The sequence below is a fragment of the Gopherus evgoodei genome, chromosome 24 (assembly GCF_007399415.2).
Source record: "Gopherus evgoodei ecotype Sinaloan lineage chromosome 24, rGopEvg1_v1.p, whole genome shotgun sequence".
Lineage (NCBI taxonomy): Eukaryota > Metazoa > Chordata > Testudines > Testudinidae > Gopherus > Gopherus evgoodei.
This window is the reverse complement of record NC_044345.1, coordinates 3,772,995-3,796,645: the sequence shown is the minus strand read 5'-3', so window position 1 is coordinate 3,796,645 and position 23,651 is coordinate 3,772,995. Positions and strand designations below refer to the sequence as shown.

The following is a 23,651-nucleotide window of genomic DNA, read 5'->3' as shown; positions in this document are numbered from 1 at the left end:
AAGAGCTGGGGGGACATCAGGACTGCGGTTGGGCTGGTGGGTTGGGATTGAGGGGTATCCTCATCCCCACATTCTGCTTTTCTCTGGCAGGTGACCCTAAGTGCCGCTGCTCACGGCCAGGCTTAGCCCATGACGGCAGGGCTCTGCCTCATCCTCAGCACCACATCTCTTCCCAGCTCACCCGGGCCCTTCATTTGTCTTTGCTGCCGATGGCTGAGGGTGGTGGGGCCATGGGCCTTGCCAATGGGGGGGCCGGGAGCCCCTCTGACACTGTCAAGGTGAGAGTTGACCCTGGTGACTGGTGGCTGGGATCTGCTCTCTCCTCGGGTCACTGAGGGGCCGGGGGTCGTGGCTTGGGTGCATGATGCTCCACAACTGTTCTGGCTGTTCAGCTGAGCCTTCTCCCCCTCTGTTTTCCCATCTGGGGATGGCGGGGTAGTGGTGGGGTCTCCAGGGAACAGCCCTCTGCCAGAAACCATTCAGTCCTGCAGAGCTCTGGGACCCAGTAATATCCTGTGGCAGCAAGTTCCACTGGTTAATCTTGCCCTTTTTTTTTTTTTAAAAATTGCTTTTAAATGTATCTGACATACTTATCTGGGCCCATTACTGCAGCATTTGAGCACCTCCCAACCAGTAATGTTTATAGTCTTGAGGCAGGACAACTATACCCAGTGTATGGGTGGGGAAACTGAGGCACAGCAGCTAAGTGACTCAGCTGAGGCCACACAGAGTCTGTTTCAGAGTAAGGAGTTGAGCCCAGATCACCCCAGCCCCTGCTTAGTTGCTTAGCCGCTGGACCAGCCTCTCTTGGCTGCCTTTTGCCTCTATCAACTTTCCTTCAGTTGCTGTAGCCCAGTTCCCCACTAACCCCTCTGTGGACCAGCTGCTAAGGGGCAGGGTCTGGTGGATAGTGCTGTGCTGTTCTATAAACAGGGATTAACGGGCATGGCTTTGTATCCAGGTGAGAGCTGAGTGGTCCGGGGCCTGGAACGAGGCAGGGCAGAAGGCAGCTGGTAGAAGAAGGTTCTTTAATCTGCCAGGTGGCAGCAGAATGAGTGGCTGGAAATTGACCCAAAGTAAGGGGCAAGTTTCTAACCCCAGCTCAGCCTCCTCGCGGACGTGGAGGATTCTCTGTCGTGTGGAGTCACTGACTTCCAAGCCTTGACCCTCTGAGGGCAGCAGGGTGGCCTGGGCTGCTTTTCTCTGTTCAGTTGCTCCTGCCAATTGCATGGGGCGCTAAATGGCTCCTGGTCGGCAGCCTCGACAGAGAGGCCAGGAGTTGAATGAGCTGCAGAGAGTGAGCTCTCCTAGACAGTGAGGTGGGGGGACACAATTCTTCCCATGCCATTGTGCCTCACCCCAGAGCTGGCTGCATTTTGGTGCTAAGGGAATGATCCCAGTACGGTGTTGCAGTGAGCTGTTTTGCCACGACTCACCCCAGAGCTGGTCGCTTTTCAGTGGCAGGTGAATGATCCCTGAGCAGCAGTGTGATGTGCTGTTCAACAGCTGTTGCGCCCCACCCCAGAAGTAGCTGCACTGCTACCATCCCATCTACTGGTTACCAATGAAGAGTTGCTATTTGCCAGCAGAGAGCACAGCGCTGCCCTATCCTAAGTCCTGGGGGGAGCATAGCCTGGAGGTACCGGTGTGCGCTAACTGACAGCGCTTTCTAACGTCCCTCACTGTGTGGGGAATTCTAGCTCCTCAGAGCTCTGGGTCTTTGACGCCCTATTTGGATGGAAGATGCTGCAGTGTGCTGGTGTGGATGGAGGCGAGCCGGCTGAAGCCGGGCGGCAGAGGATGGCGTGTGGGAATGCAGGCCTGCCTGAGGAGTCTCCGGTCAGGGATCATAGCTCTGTTATTCCCCAGGCATGATCCGTGTGACGAAGTGACCCTGTCTGTGAACCTTTTGTGTTACTGTAGCAATGCAGGGTGGGAAAACCCTGCCGTTCCTCAGGGTACCTTAAAGGCGTCGGGCCCCCACGGTGACCGTGGCAGGGTTGATGTTAACCTCGGTAATGGGGGCTTTGCCCCCTCCCATCCATGGGTCCCAAAGAGCTTCAGCCAGGATACCCCCTGCTGCCAGTAACCTCCTTCCCATGGCGAAGTGGGGTAGGCAGAAGGGAAGTGATTTGCCCAGTGGCATACAGGGAGTCAGTAGCAGAGCCAGGAAAGAACCCAGGAGTCCTGGCTCCCACTCTCCTTTGCTTTAACTAACTAGACCCCAGCCCTCTCCTGGAATCAGGGATAGAACCCAGGAGTCCTGGTTCTCAGCCAGTTTCTTTGTCCCAAATCCTGCAGTAGAATGCAGGAGTCCTGGCGCCGCCTCCTCTTTGCTTGAACTAAATAGACTCTCTCCCGTTCCCGGGCAGGGGTTGTACCCAGGAGTCCTGGCTTTCAGGCTGCTGTGCCTTAAGCACACAGCCAGGGCAGGAGAACTGCCCCTGGGGACTGGTACTGAATTTCTGTAACCGCTGGTGGCTGGCTCGGTGTGGATTGAACCGGTGACCTTCTGCAGCAAGTACAGGGGTTTCTACCCACGGAGCTAAAGGAGGGGCTCCTCCTGCAACGAGCCGCTGCCTCAGCCGCCCCCAGGGGAGCCATGGTCCTGGTGGCTAAGCCAGGGGGTTGCATTCAGTCTCTTCCTTCTGCAGGAGACCAGCTGGCCCGAGGATGATGAGGTCTTTGTGACGGAGCGGCTGAGCCCCACCGCCATGGCCACATTCAGACCCGGCAACGTGGAGGAGCTCTACGAGCTGCTGGAGAAGCTGGGCAGGTGAGGGCCGCAGGCCAGGTTGTCACACTGCATCCAGGCTGGTTCTTGGTCCAGTTTGACCCAGAATCCTTTGCACACGTGCCCTGTTGCGGGGTGGGGTGGTGGTGGGAGGTGCAGCCTGGGAGCTGGACGGGGCTCCGTGGGTGGTGGGGGAGAACTCAGGTAGCTCCATCTTTCTTCCTGTGGACGTGTGCCTCTCGCGCAGACCGAGGGTGCTAAGGACGGGGTCTCTCCCCCCAGCTTGGAGCGGAACAACCACAGCAGGAAACTCCTCTTCACCTCCCTCCTGCCCTTGTCACAGATCCACCCCCACAGGAAAACCCCCTCCCCCCCAGCTTTTTCTCACCATCTCCCCACTCAGCTCGGGGCCTGCTGGCTCCTAGGCTCAGACTTTCCCTTCAGGCCTCCACTAGACGGGTTCCTCTGCAAACCGAGCAGCTGAAGGGTCAGACGGCCTCACAAGGGTCCACTGAGTTGAGCCAGCACCAGCAATTGCCTAAAGCACCTTCTCTAACCACTAGGCTCTCCTTCCGTCCCGCAGCTGCAAATAGAACCCAGGAGTCCTGGCTCCTCCCCTCGCTGGGAATAGAACCCAGGAGTCCTGGCTCCCACTTCTCTGTGCTAGACCCACTGCACTCCCTCCCAAAGTTGGGGAGGGGGGAATCCTAAGAGGTCTGACCCCTCCCCCCCCAGCAGCACTCCCTTCCCTAGCTGGGACTAGAACCCAGGAGTTGTGCCGCCTGCTCTTGTGCGTGGATCATGCCACCTCCAATAGACCTCGTCAGAGCTTGCATCTGCCCTCCTCACCCCCCGCCGACAGCTGGCTGGCATTAGCCTGCGGCTGGGAGCGCGTGTCGCAGGCCAAGCCTCGGCGGAACGGTTAGTGTAGCACAGCCAGGGGAAACGGAGCGATGCGATACACCAGGAAGGCCGGGCGTTTATGGAGCCGTCGATTTCGCGGCGGGCTGCGTGCGCGGCCGCGCTCAGGGAACGCCAGGGCTCTCCGGATGCTGAAGGTACATTCCTCACAGGAGGGAGTTTTATGGCTCACGCCTTGTAGAGGTCCCATGTCACGGAGCCGGCACCAGATCCCGCCCCCGGCAAGGCTGTGCAGGGCGTCAGGCAGTGACCGGTCGGGCCCCTGCTCTGTCAGCCCAGGCTGGTCCAAATCCGAGTGTGCAATGGGCTTCTTTCCCTTTGCACTGTTTTTTCATCACTTTGGTGAAAGCACAATTGCTGACGTCTCAGTAGTTCATTGGCTGCTGCGTCTGAGACAGTGGTGTCTAGGGGTTAGAGCAGGGACCTGGGGATCAGAACTCCTGGGTTTGGTTCCCAGCTCTGAGGAGGGAGTAGGGGGAGGGGGCTGGGAGTCAGGACTCCTGGGTTCTGTTCCCAGCTCGGGGGAGGGGGCAGGGAGTCAGGACTCCTGGGTTCTATTCCCTGCTCTGGGAGGCGAGTGCTGGCTGGGGGGAGGAGGCACTGCTTACCCATTCTGAGGTCCACTGCCCAACTCCTGCCCCCGCCGACTGCTCCTGCCCACCAGGATGTGTCTCCACCTCGTCCCTGCAGCGGGCACTTCGGGGTGGTGAAGCGCTGCCGGAAGCGGAGCTCGGGGACTTTCTACGCCGCCAAGTTTGTGAAGATGCGCAAGTGCAAGGGCAGCCGGCTGGGGCTGGACCGCGAGCAGGTGGAGCGGGAGGTCAGCATCCTGCAGCAGCTGGAGCACCCCAACATCCTGCGTTTGCATGACCTCTTCGCCAGCAAGGCCGAGATGGTGCTGATCCTGGAGCTGTGAGTGTGGGGGGGGGGCAGGGCACGTGGGCTCCCCTTCGCCCCACTGTAATAATGCTCTGTGTTTATAGCGCCTCCCCCCCTCCCTGCTGGGGGATCATCCCCCAGTGCACCCATGGGCAAACTGAGGCATAGAGAAACCAACAGAACTTTCACCAAGGTCATTCAGTGGCACAGCTGGGAAAGAACCCAGGAGTCCTGGATCCCGGTCTCTGCTCTAACCCCTATACATCACTCTTTCCCCCCCTCCCGAGATGGGGATAGAACCCAGGAGTCCTGGCTGCAGGTCCCCACTGCTCTAACCACTAGCTCCCACTCTTCACCTGACTAGAAACAGCTGCTCCAGTCTCCAAGCGTGTCATACCTGGGCTCTGAGCTCTGTGCCAGGTCCCCGTGGGTGAGTCGAGGTGTTTGTGATGAATTCCAAAGCCCCAGATGGCAGGAGGTTGCTTAGATCTGCCCCGCACGCAGCAGCTACGGTCCTCTGGCACGGTGGAGCCGTGGGTTCCTGGCCCTGAGTGCTCTGGGATGGGCAGCTGAGGGTTTGAAATCCTGAGCTCTCGCCTTGGGATGGTGCCTCTCTGGAGTGAGGAGCATGGATTTGACTTAGTGTCCGTTTAGCACTTTGAGCTAAGTTGGCTGGTTTTTTTTTCCCCCTCACAAATCCAGGCAAATCTCATTTAGATCCTGCGGTTAATGGGCCTGATTCTCCATTGGCCTGTACTTTGTGCTGGCAAAGTGGGTGCCATGGTAACCTTTCACCCCCCACCTTGTGACTGCACAAGGCAACCAGGACCCTATGTGATTCATGCCTGTATGTGCGTCTGTACGCTCATATCCGTCTGCCTTGTGTGTATGAAATGACAATCTGTCTGGATAGCGCCTCCTGTCTAGAAGGCTTCTACACAATGGCTGTACAGGGATCGCTTTCCTGCCCACACTGAAATGCAGCCACTTCTTAGGTAGAACACTGCAGCTGATTAACAGCAGCATTGAGCAGGGAGCACTCGCCCTCCTCTGAAATGTAGCCAGCTCTGAGGAGGAACATGGCTGCTGTAACGGACAGGAACTGCAGCGTGGAATTGGGGCAGCGTGGTCAAGTGGTTGTGCACAGGCCCAAGTCAGCACTCCTGGTTCTATTCCCCACGCTGTCCTGTCCAGCTCTGTGACCCCAGGACAAATCACTCACCTCTTTGTGCCTTAGTTTCCCCAGGGGGGGATGTGGTACTGACCCCCCACCTATGTCAGGACTTTAAGATCCTCTGATGTCAGGGTGCAGTGAAGCTCTAGCATGAGCTTGCTGCTGTCCCTGCCCCCCAGGCCAGTGTGGCTCCAGCCACTCCCTGGGCCCTGGTGTAAGTGGGAGCAGGATGGGCCCCTCTGTCTCTAGGCCTCACCCGCTGTCCCTCTCTGCTCTCAGGATCTGTGGTGGGGAGCTCTTTGACTTCATTGCCGAGAAGGAGACGCTGACAGAGGCGGAGGCCATCGAGTTCCTGCAGCAGATCCTGCAGGGCGTCGCCTACATGCATGGGCGGCATGTCGCCCACTTCGACCTCAAGGTGCCCAGCCCCCTTTGTGCCTGGCGCAGGCATTGCCTCTGGCCCCATAACCATTGATTCTCAGTCCCTCCTGGCTCCAGCCTTGCATGTGGGAGGGGTTGGAGATGGGCAGGAGGGGGCCAAACACCCTTTGTAGCTTTGCAAGGCTCTCAGTGTAAATCAGAGCAGCCTCAAGGCTGCTCTAACTCTCACTCTCCTCCCTGCGGAGCAGAGAATACCGATAATGTTGCTTGCTCCAGCCGCCCCTCCAATCTGACCTCATTCTGGGGACTGGGACAATGCAGGGCCCGTTACACCAGCTCCACCCCAGCCAAGGAAGCCCCATTCATGGGAGCGGGGAGGGGCTATCAGGGGGCTGCTTCCACCCATTTCAAGGCCCCTTTACACTGCCAGAGCAGCTTCAGAGACCCAGGCCCATGGTGCCCAGCCTGTGGCTTTTCCCATGTCCAAGGGGGTCCGGAATGGACCCATGCATGTGCGTTGGCCCCATTGCAGAGCTGCTCTCCCCTCAGGCTGTCTCCTGCCTGTCCCATCTCCTCTCTCCCCTTCCCTACTGCCCCCCAATTCTCTTCTCACCGAATTCCTCGCTCGGCTTCTGAGATTACACTGACACCTGCTGGCCAGAGGTAACTCTGCAGGCTCTGGCCAGTTTTACACCTGCAGGTCCTCCCCCTGCTGGAGAGCAGCTGTAGAAATTAGATCTCCCCTCTGCTCTGGGGCAGTGAGATGGGGCCAGGGCTGTGGACTGAAATCCAGCCCAGACAGTGGGGCTGTTCTCCCTGGCTGCATGAATCTCCCACGTCTACGCTCAGATCTTGGCCTCGCCTGGCGGGAGTCTCAGAAAGAACTCGCCTGGGAAACCCTGCTGACTTGTGTGTTTCCCACCGTCATCCCTTCTGTATCCCCCTCCAATCACATGCCTGCCGCACGACTAGTCTAACCTCCGCTGCTGCCACAGCCCGGCAGTGGGCACGGGGCAGGCTGTGGGGCGTGGGGCCTGCCAGGCGAGTTGACCCTGTAAGCCCCAATGCTGCCCCTTATGTCTGTTTGCGCCAGTGCAAAGTGGGTGTGAGATGCTGCCCATCCTGATCTGATCACGTTCCTGCACTTGGTTTGCACCGGTGTCAATGATCACGTGGGGGTGTGGGGTGATAGCGAACCAGGCTCATGGTGTCTCCCTCCCCTCCCCCACAGCCGGAGAATATCATGCTGCTGGAGAAAGATGTCCCCAACCCAAAAATCAAGATAATCGATTTTGGTCTGGCCCAAAAGCTGGAAGACGGAGTAACCTTCAAAAGCCTTTGTGGAACTCCTCAGTACATAGGTAAACGGCTGACCACTAATGACCTGCTGGGAAGGTTACCAGGAGCATGTGGGACTCATTGGCATATTAGGCTATTGAGGTTAACCTGTGGAACTCTCTGCCACAAGATATTGTTGAATCACGTGCTTAGGGCCCTACCAAATTCACAGTCCATTTTGGTCAATTTTATGGTCACAGCATTTAAAAAATCCTAAATGTAATGATTTCCACTGTTTAAATCTATTGAAATTTCACAGTCTTGTAATTGTGGAAAAAGGAGTTGTGGTGTGCGGGATGGTGGGGGTTGCAAGGTTATTGCAGGGGAGGTTGTGGTACTGCTGCCCTTACTTCTGTGTGGCTGCTGTCGGGGCATCGCCTTCAAAGCTGAGCACCCAGCCAACAGTCCCCTCTCTCCAGCCACCCAGCTCTGAAGGCAACACAGAAGTAAGCGTGGCAATGCCCAGGCCCCCTTCAAATACTCTTTCAACCCCCCCCCCCCCCCCGCAACTCCCTTTTGGGTCAGGACCCCCAATTTGAGAAACACTGGTCTCCCCCATGAAATCTGTATAGTGTAGGGTAAAAGCACATGCAAGACCAGATTTCATGGTGGGAGAACAGATTTCACGGTCCATGACATGTTTTTTATGGCCGTGAATTTGGCAGGGCCTTGCACAGAGTGTAGCAAGATTCCTGAAAGCCTTAGGCAGGGACTTTAATAATCTCATGTGGTGGGAATACTTGACAGCAAGGAATTTCACTCACATCTAAAATGGAGCCACCTCTGGGGCAGAACGCAGTAGCTACAGGTCTGTCGCATCTTACGCGCATTTAACGTGTGATTTCAACTTTGCACGGTTGGCAAAAACAAAACAAAAAAGGGGGGGGAACTTAGTTTTAATACCCTTTGGACTCAGTTGTCTCTCAATAGATCCTTGTCTCGTGCGATTCCACCCGCCATTACACTCAATGTAATTTTGACTGTACGCGATTTTCGCTTTACACGCTGACTGCGGGACGTAACCCCAGCGTCAGATGCGACAGACCTGTACTTTGAGCAACGTAGAGACACTTTAGGACGGGAAGTGAAGGAGACTCTTGTTTCCTGCTAACCTGCAGTGGGGGTGGAGTGTAAGGAGGCACCAGAGTTTTGGGGGCAGGGGAGATGTGGCTCTGAACAGCCCTTCCCTTCCCAAAGAGATGGAAACCCAGCAAGGTTTAGCGGCGTGAGGGGCGTCCAGGCTGACCCAGGGGTTGTACATAGCGAGATCCTTTCTGCTTTTACTTGCTATACGTCTTGTGTCCCATAATGGGTGAAAGGAGTCAGGCAGGGCATGCAAAGTGACTATTCTGTATTTCTATTTTTGTTTATTTTTCTTCTCCTCCAAGCTCCCGAAGTGATTAACTACGAGCCCCTGAGCTCGGCGACAGACATGTGGTAAGGACGGGGAGCCTGGGTGGCGCCCGTATTAATGTCGTAGCTGGAGGTGTAACGTGAGCTGTCATTGCCTCAGCCGAGTTCTCAGCATCACCCAGGCAGTGTTCCTGGGTCCCCTGGCTTTGTTTTAAACACGCCAAGCGCTGCTGGGAGACGAGTCCCCGGCCTCTTGCAGCCAACTGAAGAACCGCAAAAATGCTCCGGCAGCGACTGTCTCAAGGAGCTCAGACCACTCGGCTTCTCAGAACAGAGATTGAGAGGTGACTGGTGTTTGACGTGCCATCGGGGGGAGCAAACACCAGCACCTGTTTTCTTTCTGACTTTCCTCCCATTGCCACTAGTTGGTGTTCTGCTTAAAAAAGAGCTTCTGTTGTCCCGTCCAGGAGCACGCGTGGGCCGTGCGACCGGAGTGGGGGGTCAGTCGCACGCCGGGAGTGGTGGAAGCGAGCAGTGGGCTAACACGTCACAGAGTGGGAAACTGCTCCGTAAAAGTGAGGGAGTGACGCTGGGTCAGCAGGATTTGGGAGAAGGGTCAGGAGCAAAAAAGGGTGAAATTTACCCCGCTCTGCTATTTGTTTACCAGGGTCCCCTCCTTGATTTCTACCAACGTAGCCTGTGCGCACTGATTGTCCCCAGGCGCAGGCTGGCTAACCTAGAACGTGTCTTTGTTTATTTCAGGAGCATTGGCGTTATTACCTATATATTGTAAGTACCCGACCTCTTGGGTGTCTCTTCTTGTCTGACCCTCCCATCTTTAGCCCTTGCTTGGGGGGGTTTTATCCAGAGAGCACTCCCAAGCGCATCACTGGAGGTCAATATTCTTATACAGAGTGGGGAAACTGAGGCACAGAGCAGGGTCACAGCTTCCCCAGGGGTGGGTTGGGGGCCTTTTGGACTCAGCCGGCTCTCAACAGATCCTTGTCTCATACAGGCTGAGCGGGATGTCCCCGTTCCAGGGCGAGACGGATGCTGAGACCCTCTCCAACATCGTCGCAGGCAACTACGAGTTCGAGGAAAAATTCTTTAGCGAGACCACCGATATGGCCAAGGACTTCATCCGGCAGCTGCTGGTGAAGGAGCCTGGGTAATGCCTGGCACCCGCCACAGCCCGCTGGGCAGCAAGACCCTGAGGCTGGCGCCTGGCAGGAGGCTACTCTGGCAGAGCTGCTCAGAAAGCAGGAGCCCCTTAATCCTTCTGCTGGAGCAGGCCGGGTGGGGGTGACATTCACCACTGGGTACAGCTGGCATAAAGCACCTGGCAGAGGTCTCAGGTGGGAAGCGAGGGGGCCTCGTTCTGTCACCCAGCACTGAGTGATATCTACCCGTAAGGATCTAGGCCAGGTGTGATTCCCAGCTGCGGGGGGAGGTTTGTTCAAGCCAACATACCCGCCCCCAAAACCCCAGCTGGAAAGGCTGGCACAGAGGGTGCAGGCTGGCCTGTGATTGGGTCTGTCCTGCATGGCGCAGGCCAGCCGGACCGCAGTGGGACCACAGCCTGTAACCTGCTGGGGGTGGTGTTGTTGGGTTAGTGCTGGAAGGGGCAGAAGGAGCAGCCAGTCTGACCTGGGTGCCCTGGTGGCACTGGAGAGGGGCTGGCACAGAGGGGACGTGAGGGCAAATTGAAGGGGGACGATTGAATCCTTTGCACTGTGTGGGACATGGGCGGGCTGGGCAGATGGCTCTGGGGGCGGGGGAGAGATTCCTGCCGCGGGAGGTTCTCAGCAGGGCAGGAAGTGCTCGGTGGGTAAGCACTGTGACAGGGAAAGGGCCTGGGGTTTCATAGACTTTAAGGTCAGAAGGGACCATTATGATCATCTAGTCTGACCTCCTGCACAAAGCAGGCCACAGAATCCTACGCCTCCACTTCTATAACAACCCCCTAACCTACGTCTGAGTTAGTAAAGTCCTCAAATTGTGGTTTGAAGACCTCAAGCTGCAGAGAATCCTCCAGCAAGTGACCCATGCCCCATGCTGCAGAGGAAGGCGAAAAACCTCCAGGGCCTCTGCCAATCTGCCCTGGAGGAAAATTCCTTCCTGACCCCAAATATGGCAATCAGCTAAACCCTGAGCATGTGGGCAAGACTCACCAGCCAGCACTCAGGAAAGAATTCCAGATCCCACCCCATCTAACATCCCATCACAGACCACTGGGCATACTTACCTGCTGATAATCAAAGATCAATTGCCAAAATTAATTGCCAAAATTAAGCTCTCCCATCATACCATCCCTTCCATAAATTTATCAAGCTTAGTCTTAATGCCAGATATGTCTTTTGCCCCCACTACTCCCCTTGGAAGGCTGTTCCAGAACCTCGCTCCTCTAATGGTTAGAAACATTCGTCTAATTTTGAGTCTAAACTTCCTAGTGTCCAGTTTATATCCATGTTGTTCTTGTTTCCACATTGGTACTAAGCTTAAATAATTCCTCTCCCTCCCTAATATTAATCCCTCTGACATATTTATAAAGAGCAAGCATATCCCCCCTCAACCTTCTTTTGGTTAGGCTAAACAAGCCAAGCTCTTCGAGTCTCCTTTCATAGGACTGGTTTTCCATTCCTCAGATCATCCTAGTAGCCCGTCTCTGAACCTGTTCCAGTTTGAATTCACCCTTCTTAAATATGGGAGACCAGAACTGCACACAGTATTCCAGATGAGCTCTCACCAGTGCCATATATAACGGTACTAACACCTCCTTATCTCTGCTGGAAATACCTCGCCTGACGCATCCTAAAACCACACTAGCTTTTTTAACGGCCATATCTCATTTGCGGCTCCTAGTCATCCTGTGATCAACCAATACTCCGAGGTCCTTCTCCTCCTCTGTTACTTCCAACTGATGTGTCCCCAATTTATAACTAAAATTCTTATTATTAATCCCTACATGAATCCCTTCACTAGCCTGGGGAGGAGGAGGGGGAAAGATTTTTCTTTTCCGGTGGGAAAGCAGCAAACGATTCCTGTTCTCCCCACTGCAGGAGTCGCATGAGTGCGGCCGAGAGCCTCGTCCACCCGTGGATCAAGGTGAGGGGGCTGCTTGCGTTTCCAGGTGGACGTGGGGGTGCGTGGAGAGGTGGGGACCGCCAGGCTAGCAAGCAGGGGGATGCCCACGGCGGTGTCCGGTGGGTCCTTCTGCGGGTCCTGCTGCAGCCCCTGGGGGTCAGGGCAGCCTCTCCTGGTAGCTTTGTTCTTCCCCGAGGGCCAGGCTGGGGGGAGGGCATGGAGCCTGGTGCAAAGCCAAAGACAGGGGGCAGGCCGCAGAGGCAGCAGGTAGGTGCCTGGCAGCAGAACATTGGCCCAGGGCCATCGAATGTGGGATGAGCCCTGAGTGGCAGGGAAGCCTTTGGAGGGGGCCGTTTTCTGCCCCATGAGGAGTCAGATCTCTGCGGGGAAACCGGCTCGGGGTCTCCCTGCTGCCTATGGGCACGAGCTGGGGCTGGGGGTGACGGCTCACGTGTTTGCCCCCTGGCAGCCCCTGAGCCGGAAGCAGGCTACCAACCGCAGCCGCTCCTCCATCAACATGAAGAACTTCCGCAAGTTCAACGCCCGCAGGAAATGGAAGGTAAATCTGCCCCTGTCCCTCCGGGGACAGCCGGGGTGGTTCAGGGGGCACTCTCCCTTCCCAGTGTGGCGCTAGGGGGTGTTGTGCTGCAGGGGGTGGGTTCCTCATAGGGGCACTCCCCCCTCGTGGTCAGTCACCAACCCGCTGACCCCAATGCCCCAGGGCAGCCCTTGGGGGCACTTGCCCCTTGCAGGTGTGACATTAGGGGAAGACTATTCGTTGTTCCCTGGCATCTTTGAAACAACAGAGGCATCAAGCCCCAAGCTCTGGCTACATTTCCCTGACCTAAAATCCCCTGGCTCATTTCAGCTGGGTGCAGGATCCCTCTTTGCTTCCCATCCTAAACTTTCCAATGGCTGCTGCATTCCACCCCAGAGGTGGCTGCATTTTAACGGCCGGGAAGAAATCCCTCAACATGAAAGAGGCCGCATAACAGTGGGCTTGTTAATAGGGGACGTTGCTCCTTGGTTTGTGTGTGTGTGGGGACCCTCCTTATATGTGGGCACAGGGGCTCAAAGGGTCCTTTGCCTTAAGCTGCTTATTGCGTGGTTTTTTTTTTTCCCTCTCTCTTCCCCCGTTCCCAGCTCTCCTACAACATGGTGTCTGCCTGCAACCGGCTCTGCCGCCTGAAGCTCTTGTGTGGCCAGAGGACGGAGGATGAGACTCTGGTGAGGCCGTGTTGCTTAGCTCGTTCGCTCGCTCCCTGTGCAGGCGGCTCTGGGCGGAGAGCGCCGGGGACCTTCCGCTCCGGACTCCCTGTGTAGGGGGTGGTGGGGTGATGGCTGAATGGGCTGGGGCAGGGTTCTGGGCTGGGAGTGGTGGGATAGGTTCCAAGTTGGGGGAGCGTCAGGGGTCACATGTCGGAGGGTTTGGAGTGGGGTTATGGGGTGAGCATTGGGGGTGGGGTGAGCGCCCAGGGTAGCATTAATTATCCAGGTACCCAATAGGCCCCACCTTGACAGAGCTCCCGGCATCCCTGGGGGTTTAGAGTCAGGGCTGCTGCTGGCCGGCCGCTCTCTAGTTAATGAAACACTTCTTGCCGGCCCTTCGGCTGCTTCTGGGTGCCCAGAGCTGGCATCGACCTTGCCTGCCGTGTGCAGGGTCTGCCAGGGCAGGGCAGGGCAAGAGAGCGAGCACCAGGGGGCCTGTGTGTGGACGTGTGCAGCGGGGGACCTGGGTGTGCAGGGGGAGTGGTCTGTGGGCACGAGAGTCTGGGTGTGCACCTGTACTCAGGTGTGTACATGTATATCATGTGCCCTCCATCCTATCCCCTCCCTGACCCTCTCTGGTGCCTCCCCCTCTTCTAGCGTGGCTGCGAGAGTGACCAGGAGGATGAGGCCACCCACCCGGTGACGCTGCTGCGCCGGCGGAGAAGCAGCTGCTCTTGAGACCTGTCCCCCAACGACAGACTCCAGCATGCTCCTGCTGCCCCCCCTCTGCATCAGCTGGGGGGGGCAGCCAAAGCCCCCAAAGTGGGGAAGGGGGGATCCATGCTCATGGCCCTGTGATATCAGGCACCCTTGGGCCCCACCCCAACAGCTGGCCTCTGTCTGCTGAAGCCTAAATGGCAGAAGGGGCATTGACTTTGGGCGGCAGGGACTGGCTGGGAGGGGACTAGAAATGGGATCCTGCCTCTCTTCCTTCCCCCTTCCCTCCATGTCCCTCTAATCTGGACACCCAAGGACAGGGAGTTGGCTGTGGATGGAGCTGGTGAAAGGGGAACACATGTCATCGGGAGAAGCTGAGGCTGGGGTGATGCCTGCAGCCCCTTGCACCCAGTCACCATGTCTGGGGGGCAAGGTAGTGGGAGTGTGGGAGAAGAGATCTTGCTATTGACCCTTTCATTATTCAAAGAGAGCCCCACCACCGCCACGGGGGCCTTTCAGGGTGCATTTTCTGCACCCCTCTTATGCTTTCCAATAGGAAACCCCCCTGTGGCTGTTCTGTCTGCCACTCATGGGGTTAATTGGAACCTCTCCCTCTGCCCCTTCAGACACTGTGTTCTAGAACTCATGGGGTTAATCCAGCTGGCCACCCCCCTTGTACTTGCCCCAATGTGTTAGGGGTTCTGTTTATTCCAGCACTCATAGGGTTAATATGAGTCTCTTCCCCTCCCCACTCCACCCTGCCCATTGCCCCCCAGCGGTACCCTGGTGGGGGCATGGATGGCGGCTCTGGCTGCGCTAGCGGCTACAAGATGGTGCCAGGTGCCTTCACCCAGCTGCAGCTGTTGAGGGGCAGCCTGAGAGCTGGGTGGATGCCCCTTCCCCAGCACCCCACAAACCCTCATGTGCTGGCCTAAGGTGCATGGCAGGCCAGACCCCCCCCTCCTTCCCCGGCTGCCTGGGGAATATCTTCCCAGCTCAGTCCCCATCTGCCTGATTATTTGTAAAGAAATAAACGTGCCAAGCGTCTCCCCTGTCTCCTGCCTGCTCTGGGTGCCTTTGCAATAAGAACATGAGAATGGCTGTACTGGGTCAGACCAAAGGTCCATCCAGCCCAGTATCCTGTCTACCGACAGTGGGCAATGCCAGGTGCCCCAGAGGGAATGAACCTAACAGGCAATGATCAAGTGATCTCTCTCCTGCCATCCATCTCCACCTTCTGACAAACAGAGGCTAGGGACACCATTCCTTACCCATCCTGGCTAATAGCCATTTAACCACCATGAATTTATCCAGTTCCCTTTTAAACATTGTTCTAGTCCCAGCCTTCACAACCTCCTCAGGCAAGGAGTTCCACAGGTTGACTGCGCACTGCGTGAAGAAGAACTTCCTTTTATTTGTTTTAAACCTGCTGCCTATTAATTTCATTTGGTGACCCCTAGTTCTTGTATTATGGGAATAGGGAAAAGTTATTTACCTATCTACTTTCTCCACATCACTCATGATTTTATAGACCTCTATCATATCCCCCCTTAGTCTCCTCTTTTCCAAGCTGAAGAGTCCTAGCCTCTTTAATCTTTCCTCATGTGGGACCCTCTCCAAACCCCTAATCATATTAGTTGCCCTTCTCTAACCCCCCGTGTGAAGCCGGCTCAGGAATCAGCCTGGCCTGCCCATGCTCTGCAGCCCTGACTCGAATCAGCCAAGCAGAGCCGGCTCTCCCTGGGTGGCGCTAAAGCCCCGCCCATGGTGCTTGGCATCTCCACAGCTGGATGGTTGGTAACTGGGTGCTGGTGCTGTTCAGGACCGAGCCCCACGGCTCTCACGCACTAGGGCGCTGGCTGGCTAATGGCCTGCCTGTCCCTGGAAGGGTAGGAAGGAGCAGCGCTCAGACAGCACCTGGGCAGGGCGTGTCCCTTAAAGGGACGTAACATGGAACGGGTGCTGACTGGCAGGGGCAGTCAATGCTTTTTTGGTCAAGCTCCACGTTTCTTGGTTAAGGTCCAGACGCCGGAGACACATTTTTCAACCACAGTGACAATAGAGAGGATAAGAGGCCGTCCGGATTTGGGGCCTACGGCCTCCCTCTGCCTTACGGGGACAGTGGTGGAGATGACACTGAAAAGTTGGCCCACGCTGGGGGGCCGCGAACTGCTGCGGGCGAGCGCTCTGCCCTCTGTGGCTGCCCTCCCGGGGGCGTGTGCAGAACGAGAAGGGGGACGTGGATGCAGACAATAGCTGGATTTGCAGCTGCTGGCAAAGGTAACGGCCACCATTGCCAATCCCTATTCAGAGCGGCCACTCAGGTTTCTGAGTGATGCCCAGTGCGCTGGGCACTGCTACCACAAAGCACAATAATCTCAGAGCGGAGTTGTACTGCGCACAGGGCCCCGCAGGGGGCTTGGGAATTCAGAGCACATGAGTGGAGCACTTTGCTCAGGCAGAGGGGTTTTAAATCCCCCCCTTTCTTCATCACCTGTGCAAATCTGCAGCCTTCTGTCTGCAGGCTTGGCGCTCCCGGGGGTGTGGATCTGGCTGCTCACGCCTGGGAGAAAGGTGGCAGGTGGGAAAGCCCGTTCCTTGAAACCACTGACTCAGAAAAGCAGTTTGCCATAAACCCCAGGTTACTATTTTCAAGGAGAAAGGCAGCTGGGGCTTTCTCCCATGCCAAGCAGCTGATCAGAGCAGTGGTGGTTTGTTTCGTTAAGCTGAAAGGGAGAGTCCCTCGTAGTGCAGATCTAATGCGCCCCTTCTGCCTCGAAAATTTGCTGCCAGCTAGTTACTGCCTGTGCCAGTAAAAGTTCCTTTGACAAAAGCGGTCAAAGCTGTGTCACTGGCAGAAAGCTCCCCTGCTTGCTCCATCCTGGAGGGATTCTCCACCCCTGCCCTGATCCAAGGTGAGGGTGCGGGAATGCGAGTTACTGTGCTGTGGCTGGATCCCACAAGCTGGGGCGACCGAGTGGGTTCAAAGCAAACCACCCATCAGGCCAGCTTTTCTCCTGCTCCACTGCCCTTCCAGAACCCCTGCCCGGCCTGACATCTCACTGTGGGATGGGGGTAAGTGCTGCATTGCAAAGGGCCCATCATCTCCCCTCTGCTGCTGCTCATGAAGGGGCGAGGGGCCAATCTAGCTGGCCGGGGCAGGAGAAGATTTGGCCATTTCAGGCCCTGCTCGTGCCTAGTACAACAGGAGTGGTTCAAAGACCCCTGCTCCAGCTGCACCAAACCGTTTGCTGGTTGTGTGGGCTATTTGAGCAAGACTGTGTAGGTTCCTTCGCCTGGGATTGCGGGGGGCGGGGGGGAAGCAGGGATTCTCTACAAGAAGTTTGAAATGAGAGGCAGAAAAAAAAAATCCCGTTGGCCTTGAAAGTTTTCCCTGAATTTTCTTTTCTTTTTTTTTTTGGGGGGGGGGAAAATGTCCAGTGGCCTCTCTGCAATTGCGCCCATCCCTGTGGCAGCTGGGTGCTGATCCATAATGAAGGGTCACACCACGTTCCCCCAGCAGCAGCATCCCAATCCTCCACCCGCTATCATGAACCTCGTGACAGCTGGGGAAACTGAGGCTCAGAGACTTGCTAGGGGGTCGTACAGTTGATTGGTGGAGGATCTGGGGCTGTAGGCTGCAACCCCCGCCTCCCAGTTAGCTGGAGCGTTTGAGGGAATCTCTCTTCCCTGGCCAATCTCTGGCTCCTTATTTTTCAAACAAGTCCCCCCCCCCCCCCCCGGCCGTGGTCCAACCCCATCTCGGTTCAGTTTTCAGGCTAAATATTTTGAATGTAGCAATCAAAAACAAAAGTGAACCAGAGCCCAGCCCCTCGTGCCTGCGTGGGGCCCGGCAGCTCGCACCATGCCACCACCCTGCCTGCAACCCAGCTAGGGCAGCGGTGGAAGGAGACAGGGCCCCTAGGCGAAGGTGGGACCACTTTGGTCCTGCCCCTTGGCTGGAGTTTCACCTGGCTGCACTTGGGGCGGGCGTGAGGCAGCTCCACCCAGCTGTCTGCGCCCAGGTCTGCTGTTCGGTGCACGCTCAGAGCTCGACTGCTCGCCCAGCCCTATGCATGCAGCATGGAAATGGGGGAGTGCAGAAGCTGGGGGCTTTCTCCTTAAAGCCCGGAGTGAGGTGAATCGAGGCCAGTTGCAGTGAAGGCCAAGGAGTGGCGCTGTCCCTGCCGGTCCCCTGGGAATGAAGTGGGAGGCGCTCGGGTCCCTCTGTTCCCAAGCTCTGCAGCCAGGGTGGCGCCTGCTTTCCGCCCCATAAGAGGAGCTGCTGGGGGCGAGGGAGTGTGTGCATTCTGCCTCACTTTGGAGAACAGCCGGGGGATTTTCTGTTCACTGACCATGGGGGTGGAGAAGGAGACAGCGGCATCGTCATCCCTCTGCCGCCTGCCGCTTGGGATAGCTTTGCTGGTGCTCAGCCTCGTCCCACTTGTGCCCGCGCTGGCCACCCCTGGAAGTAAGTTTCCCTAGCCTGGCTAGCAGACCTCGAAAGTCCGCTCCTGGGTCGCTGAGAGAGACTATACTAAACTGGCTGGCTGGGGGTGCGCAGCCTCAGCAGACGCTCTCCTGGTGGAGCTGTGTGGGATGGGACGGGTGGGTGACCCAGAGGCGAGGGTTAAGGCAGCGGGCTGGGTCTGCAGACGCAGTGGGGGGCTAGTGGATGGAGCACAAGGCTGGCGGGCAAGAGATCCTGGTTCCTGTTCCCGGATCTGCACCTAACCTGCTCCATGACCTTGGGCAAATCCCGTTAGAGCAGCTGGGCCGGGTCAGCCCAATGGTCCATCTAGTGTCTAGCCTGTCTCGGGTGCTTCAGAGGGAATGAACAGAACAGGGCAATTAGGTGATCCAGCCCCTGTCATCTGGTCCCAGCTTCTGGCAGTCCGAGGTTCAGTGACACCCAGAGCACGGGGCTGCATCCCTGACCATCTTGGCTAATGGCTATCGATGGACCTAACCTCCAGGAATTTACCTAATTCTTTTTTGAATCCAGTTATGCTCCGGGCATTCACAACATCCACCAGCATTGAGTTCCACGGGTTGTGTGTGTTGGGTGAAGTACCTTCCTCCTGTTTGTTTTAAACCTACTGCCTAGTAATTTCAGGGGGTGAGCCCTAGTTTGTGTGTTAGGGGAAGGGGTGCCTCTGTGCCTGTTTCCTGTCTCACATGTGTCTTCTGAGGTTGTAAGCTTTCCTGGAGGAGGGATGGCCTCTTGCTGTGTGTACGTCCTGCACCCAGCACAATGGGTGCTTTAATTCTAGGTGTGACTGTAATACAAATAGCAAAATAATAATGGACCTTGGGAGAGCGGGGGACAGGTCCCAGCTCTGCTGCTGACTCTCTGTGTGACCTTGGTTAAGTCACATTGTTGCTCCATGCCTCAATTTCCCTATCTGTAAAGTGGGGACGACCCTCCTCCATTTGCTGGTCTCTACCTGGATTGTGACCTCTCAGGGGCAAGGAGTGTCTCTGACTGTTGTGTCCATGCAGCCTCTAATGAAATGGGGCCTCCAGGTCCGCACGGTAATTTGGAGCTGGGATCTCAGGAGCAAAAGGCGTCTGCCTGCCTACAGCCTGAGCTAAAAGAACCTGTGCTGCGCTCTGCGTGGCCCAGCCACCCCTAGGAGGGAACAAAATGGCCCATTGTAACTCCCAGTCATTCTCCCATAACCGCAGGGCTCTCTGCACCTTCCTTTGAAGCAGCTTGCGCTGAGTAGTAGGAGACGGGATACCGGGGTAGATGGGCCCCGTGCTCTGAAACAGTCTAGTAATTTCCAGGGTCCTTTGTTGCTAAACACACTGAAATTTCACCATCAATTAATGCTGAGTCCCTCATTTTTCAGTGTAAGGATGAAACAGTGTCCCTGAGAAATTGGCCATTTGACTTCAAAACACAGAGACACCCCCCGCCCCCAGGTTCTGGAGCAAAAAGGAATAAGCAGGAACTTTTGGGGCAGGGTGGGGGGTGGTAGCTGCTTATTTGGGTTCTTACTGGGCTTTTGATTGGTGATGAGAAGTTGATCTGGTGGGGCGAGGAACGCAGGAGTCCAGGCAATAAATAATTCAGTTTTGCAGGGAATCATGGAAAGAGACGTGAAAGTGGAAAATTGTAGCTAAGATGGGGCTGGAGGAATTGAAACAAAGACATCAGCGGGGCTGCAATCAAATGCAAGAGTTTAACCCCTGCTCCTCATGCTGCTCCCGATGCAGTAAAGTGAGGCAGATCGGAGAAAATCCCAAACTGTCTCCTGGAGATGTGGGGAGCAAGGCGGGATGGGAATAGCTATTTCTGGGCATAGGGACTGGAAAGAGAGGCCATTGCAATCCGGTAAAGACCCCTGAGATCTGCTAGAGAGTGGCCTGTAGGCTGAGAGCAGGGGGGTGGGAATCTAGACATCTGACTCCTAGTGCTGGCTTTGCCCAGCCTCCCTGGCAAGTCCCGTCCCCTCCCAGTGCCTCAGTTTCCCCATCTGTGTAATGGGGAATGATACTGACCCATCTTGCGGTGGGGGGGAGGATGAACTAATGATGAGTGTGTGGGGAGCCCTTTGAGAGTCTCAGGGGGATGGGTGTGGAGCAGGACTAAGGGCTGTTATAAGGGGGGGGGTGTCACTGGACCCCAGGGAGGATGCAGCCGCAGGGGTTTGGGGGTGACAGGGGATGGACGGCTGGGTTGGAGCAGTGGCCTAGGAACACAGAATGCTGTGCTGGGTCCTGGGGGCTGCTGGGTAATAGAGAACGTGGCTTTTGGGGCTGGGGCTTTTTATTACCTACCTATTTATTGGGAGCCTGTCTGCCCAAAAGGCCAGGACCTGGGGAGAGAGCACCGCTGGGGTGTCTGTTGGGAAGATGCCGGTGTGCCGCTGGGAGGACGCCATGCCCCTTGTGACCCTGCATGGGAGCTGTGTGCTTCCCTAATTCCAGTCCCACGGGAAGGCTGCTGGGTTCTGAGCATCTCCCCCCAGCTCCTCTGCCCCCTTAGTGGGAGATGAGGCAGGATCGGGGCCTCAGAGGAGTGACTCAGGCATGGCTGAGTGTGCTGCCTTTCCTGCTGGCTGTGGTTTGTGGCAGGGGCAAGTGGGGCAGGGACGGATGCCCAGACTCGGGGGGGGGGGGGCGTCCGGCGTCACCAGTGCAGAGGGGTGTGGGAATTTTTTGCCATTCACATCAAGGGGACCCAGGATCTCACCTCTGGGGCTCGCCCCACTCTGAGCAGCTGGCTGATGCCAGTGTGAACAGACCTGCTGGGGCGTCGTAAACAGGGAAAGCAGCTGTGGGAATCGCTTCTGATTTAGGTGAGTGTAAATAGGAGGAGACTTGGACCCTGTTGGGCCAAATGGATTAGCCAGTGGAGCTGGGGATCTGACCCATTGACTCCTGCCGGGGGAAAGAAAAGCTGGATCAAAATCTCAGTGCTGGCTCCAGATCCAAGCTTCTCATGGCGTGTGCCCTGGCGCTCATTACCCTGAGACAGGAGTCGCTGTAAAAAGCCCGATACAAACCCTGGATGGGAACTAGCCCCAGTCTGGGGGGTTAAAACCCCATCTTTCCCACAGTGCCTGGGCCACTATAAGAACGGCCCAAAGGTCCATCTAGCCCAGTGTCCTGTCGTCCGACGGCAGCCAGTGCCAGGTGCCCCAGAGGGAATGAACAGAACAGGGAATCATCAAGTGAACCATCCCTGTCACTCATATATAATAACTGGTATCCCGGCAGCCCTACGTGAGCTCATCACCCATTGTGCTTGGGGCTGTACGTTCCCACTGTAAGAGACGATCCCTGCCCTGAAGAGTGTATGGTCTAAAAGCCCAGAGAGACAAAGGAATGATTGTCAGCTGGGGTTACGTGTGGGGAAACTGAAGGTCTGATTCTCTATCGCTCTGCATTTTGTGCAGCCTGCTTTGCTAACTCTGTAGCTGGCTGTAGGATAACAGGCAATTTTAGTGACTAGGCTTACAGGGAGTTGGGACCAGAGTAAGGAATTGAATCTAGATCTCTTGATTCGTCAGCCAGCATTTTAACCACTAGGTCGCCCTCCCTCTTTAGTGTCAAGCTGTAATCTTTCCTCTGGAGTTTAGGTTCAGGCACCGTCTCTAATGTCCTTGGTGAGTTTCACTGCAATACTGTAGAGACGTGGGTTACTCTGGGAGTTAGCTAGGTGACCCTGGAACATTTATATGTCATTCTACTATGCGTTTCTCTGGGGGACGGTGCTGGGCAGGAGTTCCTGGAACAGAGATGCAATCAGCGGCCTGGCCCTAAATTACAGTATATAAAAATATCTGGTGCTTACAACCTTCGGGGACAATCGCCTGCTGCCTCGCACGTGTTGTCTGGATTTATAGTCAGGGAATAAAAGGACCTGAAACACCTTTTGTATTTGCAAACAGAGAGGAATCAAATAGCAGCACCTGGCATCTCCTTTTGAAGCTGCACAGGGCACAGATTGTGTTGGGGGATGAAAAGCAAAGTGTCGATGAAACGAATAAAGAAAATGTAGTCAAAACACAATCTGCTGGCTGGCGAGCGGGGGGACCTCGAGCGTCTCACCTGCTCTGGCAGAGGGCAAGGGGGTTAATGAATGACCACAGTAATAACAGAGCTGCAACTGAAAAGCGTGTTTGCTCCAAACAGAGCTGGGAGGTGGCTCCAAACTACTGGCTCTGACATGTGTCACCGGCAATGCCCGCTGAAAGTCGGCTGGCGGCGGGCCCGAAATGCGAGGCAGAAAGAGCCCGGCCCTGCAAAATGGGGCAAAGGAGAAAAGAAACGTGAGCTCCGCCAGCTTTGCTCCGTTGCTCCTCACCTTGGGTTGGCACCTCCACCTGGGCAAACTGGGTACAACGTTGCCACCAGCCCAGCCCGTGGGCTCAGCGTCTGCACTGGCAGGAATGGCCAAAGCTGCTGATTTCCACCGGCGGAGGAGCAGGCTGGGAATGGTTTTGCACAGGTGTAAATGATAGCCCGATACACAAGGCAGGGGAGAAATAGAGAACCATCAGCCAGGAGGCGGCTCCCTTCCAGGAGCTGACAGAACATGGGGCTTGAGGCGGGCACGGGAAATAAAGCCCTTAAGTTATTGCAAGGTTCCCAAATCCCTGAGCCATGTGGTTTGAGCCTCGGCCTGCTAAACCCAGGGTTGTGAGTTCAATCCTTGAGGGGGCCACTTAGGGGTCTGGGGAAAAATCTGTCTGGGGATTGGCCCTGCTTTGAGTAGGGGGTTGGACTAGATACCTCCTGAGGTCCCTTCCAACCCTGGTATTCTATGATCCTCCCTGCTGAAGCTTTGGCAGCTGCCACTTCCCTCTGGAAGAGCTTTCCTGGCAGGTGGTGTGTTTAGGGTTGAAGCCAAGTTCACTGTGTTTAATTTTTGGTGTTTACTGTAAATTTTGTGCTGGAAAGCAGGCTGCCCTAAAAACTGTTCTCTCGGTAATAACTTGGCGTCAGGTTTCACTTGCGGTGTGAACGGGGAGTGGCCTAGGTATCTGGGGCCAGAAGGGTGCTCGAGGAGTTTGACCGCGTGAGAAACTCAAGGGGGACTGGCTAGCCATGGGGATGACATAGCCCATCATGCAGTGCTCTCTCCTGACTGCCCCCTAGACGAAGCTACTGCCCCACGGCTTGGTTCTTGATGGAGCATTGCATGCTGGGAAGTATGGTCTCCATATGTCCCCATTGCTCTGTCAAGCTGGTGACCAGCATGTCGTTTCCATGCCGAGTGGCAGGATGGGAAGACATGGGGTGGGTGGCATGCAGCTCCCTGCCTGCTGGTCTCTAGTATCAGACCCTGGGTGAATTTCCTGGCCAGCGGCCGGACAGGCTTAGGGGCCTGCAGAGTTGGACGTTGGC

The 23,651-nt window shown here is 56.2% G+C and overlaps 2 protein-coding genes across 14 annotated transcripts in view; both read left to right on the top strand.

The window, feature by feature from the left end:
• LOC115639271 (death-associated protein kinase 2-like) overlaps nucleotides 1-14,844 on the top strand; it is a 31,741-nt gene extending 16,897 nt beyond the window's left edge. For 6 of the 13 annotated variants that reach the window (XM_030541770.1, XM_030541766.1, XM_030541768.1 and 3 more), the window contains 13 exons: nucleotides 91-278; nucleotides 1,459-1,639; nucleotides 2,655-2,776; nucleotides 4,346-4,567; nucleotides 5,988-6,126; nucleotides 7,321-7,450; nucleotides 8,816-8,864; nucleotides 9,543-9,569; nucleotides 9,796-9,948; nucleotides 11,840-11,885; nucleotides 12,334-12,423; nucleotides 13,008-13,091; nucleotides 13,731-14,844. In XM_030541770.1, the coding sequence (XP_030397630.1) occupies nucleotides 1,565-1,639; nucleotides 2,655-2,776; nucleotides 4,346-4,567; nucleotides 5,988-6,126; nucleotides 7,321-7,450; nucleotides 8,816-8,864; nucleotides 9,543-9,569; nucleotides 9,796-9,948; nucleotides 11,840-11,885; nucleotides 12,334-12,423; nucleotides 13,008-13,091; nucleotides 13,731-13,811 (1,218 nt within the window). In that variant the 5' untranslated portion in view covers nucleotides 91-278; nucleotides 1,459-1,564 and the 3' untranslated portion in view covers nucleotides 13,812-14,844. Of the gene's footprint in view, nucleotides 1-90; nucleotides 279-1,458; nucleotides 1,640-2,654; nucleotides 2,777-4,319; nucleotides 4,568-5,987; nucleotides 6,127-7,320; nucleotides 7,451-8,815; nucleotides 8,865-9,542; nucleotides 9,570-9,795; nucleotides 9,949-11,839; nucleotides 11,886-12,333; nucleotides 12,424-13,007; nucleotides 13,092-13,730 lie in introns of those variants that run through there. The other 7 variants (XM_030541773.1, XM_030541774.1, XM_030541772.1 and 4 more) reach the window with 4 other exon arrangements.
• A 3,302-nt stretch (nucleotides 14,845-18,146) lies between these two features.
• The window catches only part of INSRR (insulin receptor related receptor), a 41,903-nt gene continuing 36,398 nt past the window's right edge, over nucleotides 18,147-23,651 (top strand). The window contains exon 1 of the mRNA XM_030542071.1: nucleotides 18,147-18,261. Coding sequence (XP_030397931.1) covers nucleotides 18,147-18,261 — 115 coding nt within the window. The remainder of the gene's footprint in view (nucleotides 18,262-23,651) is intronic.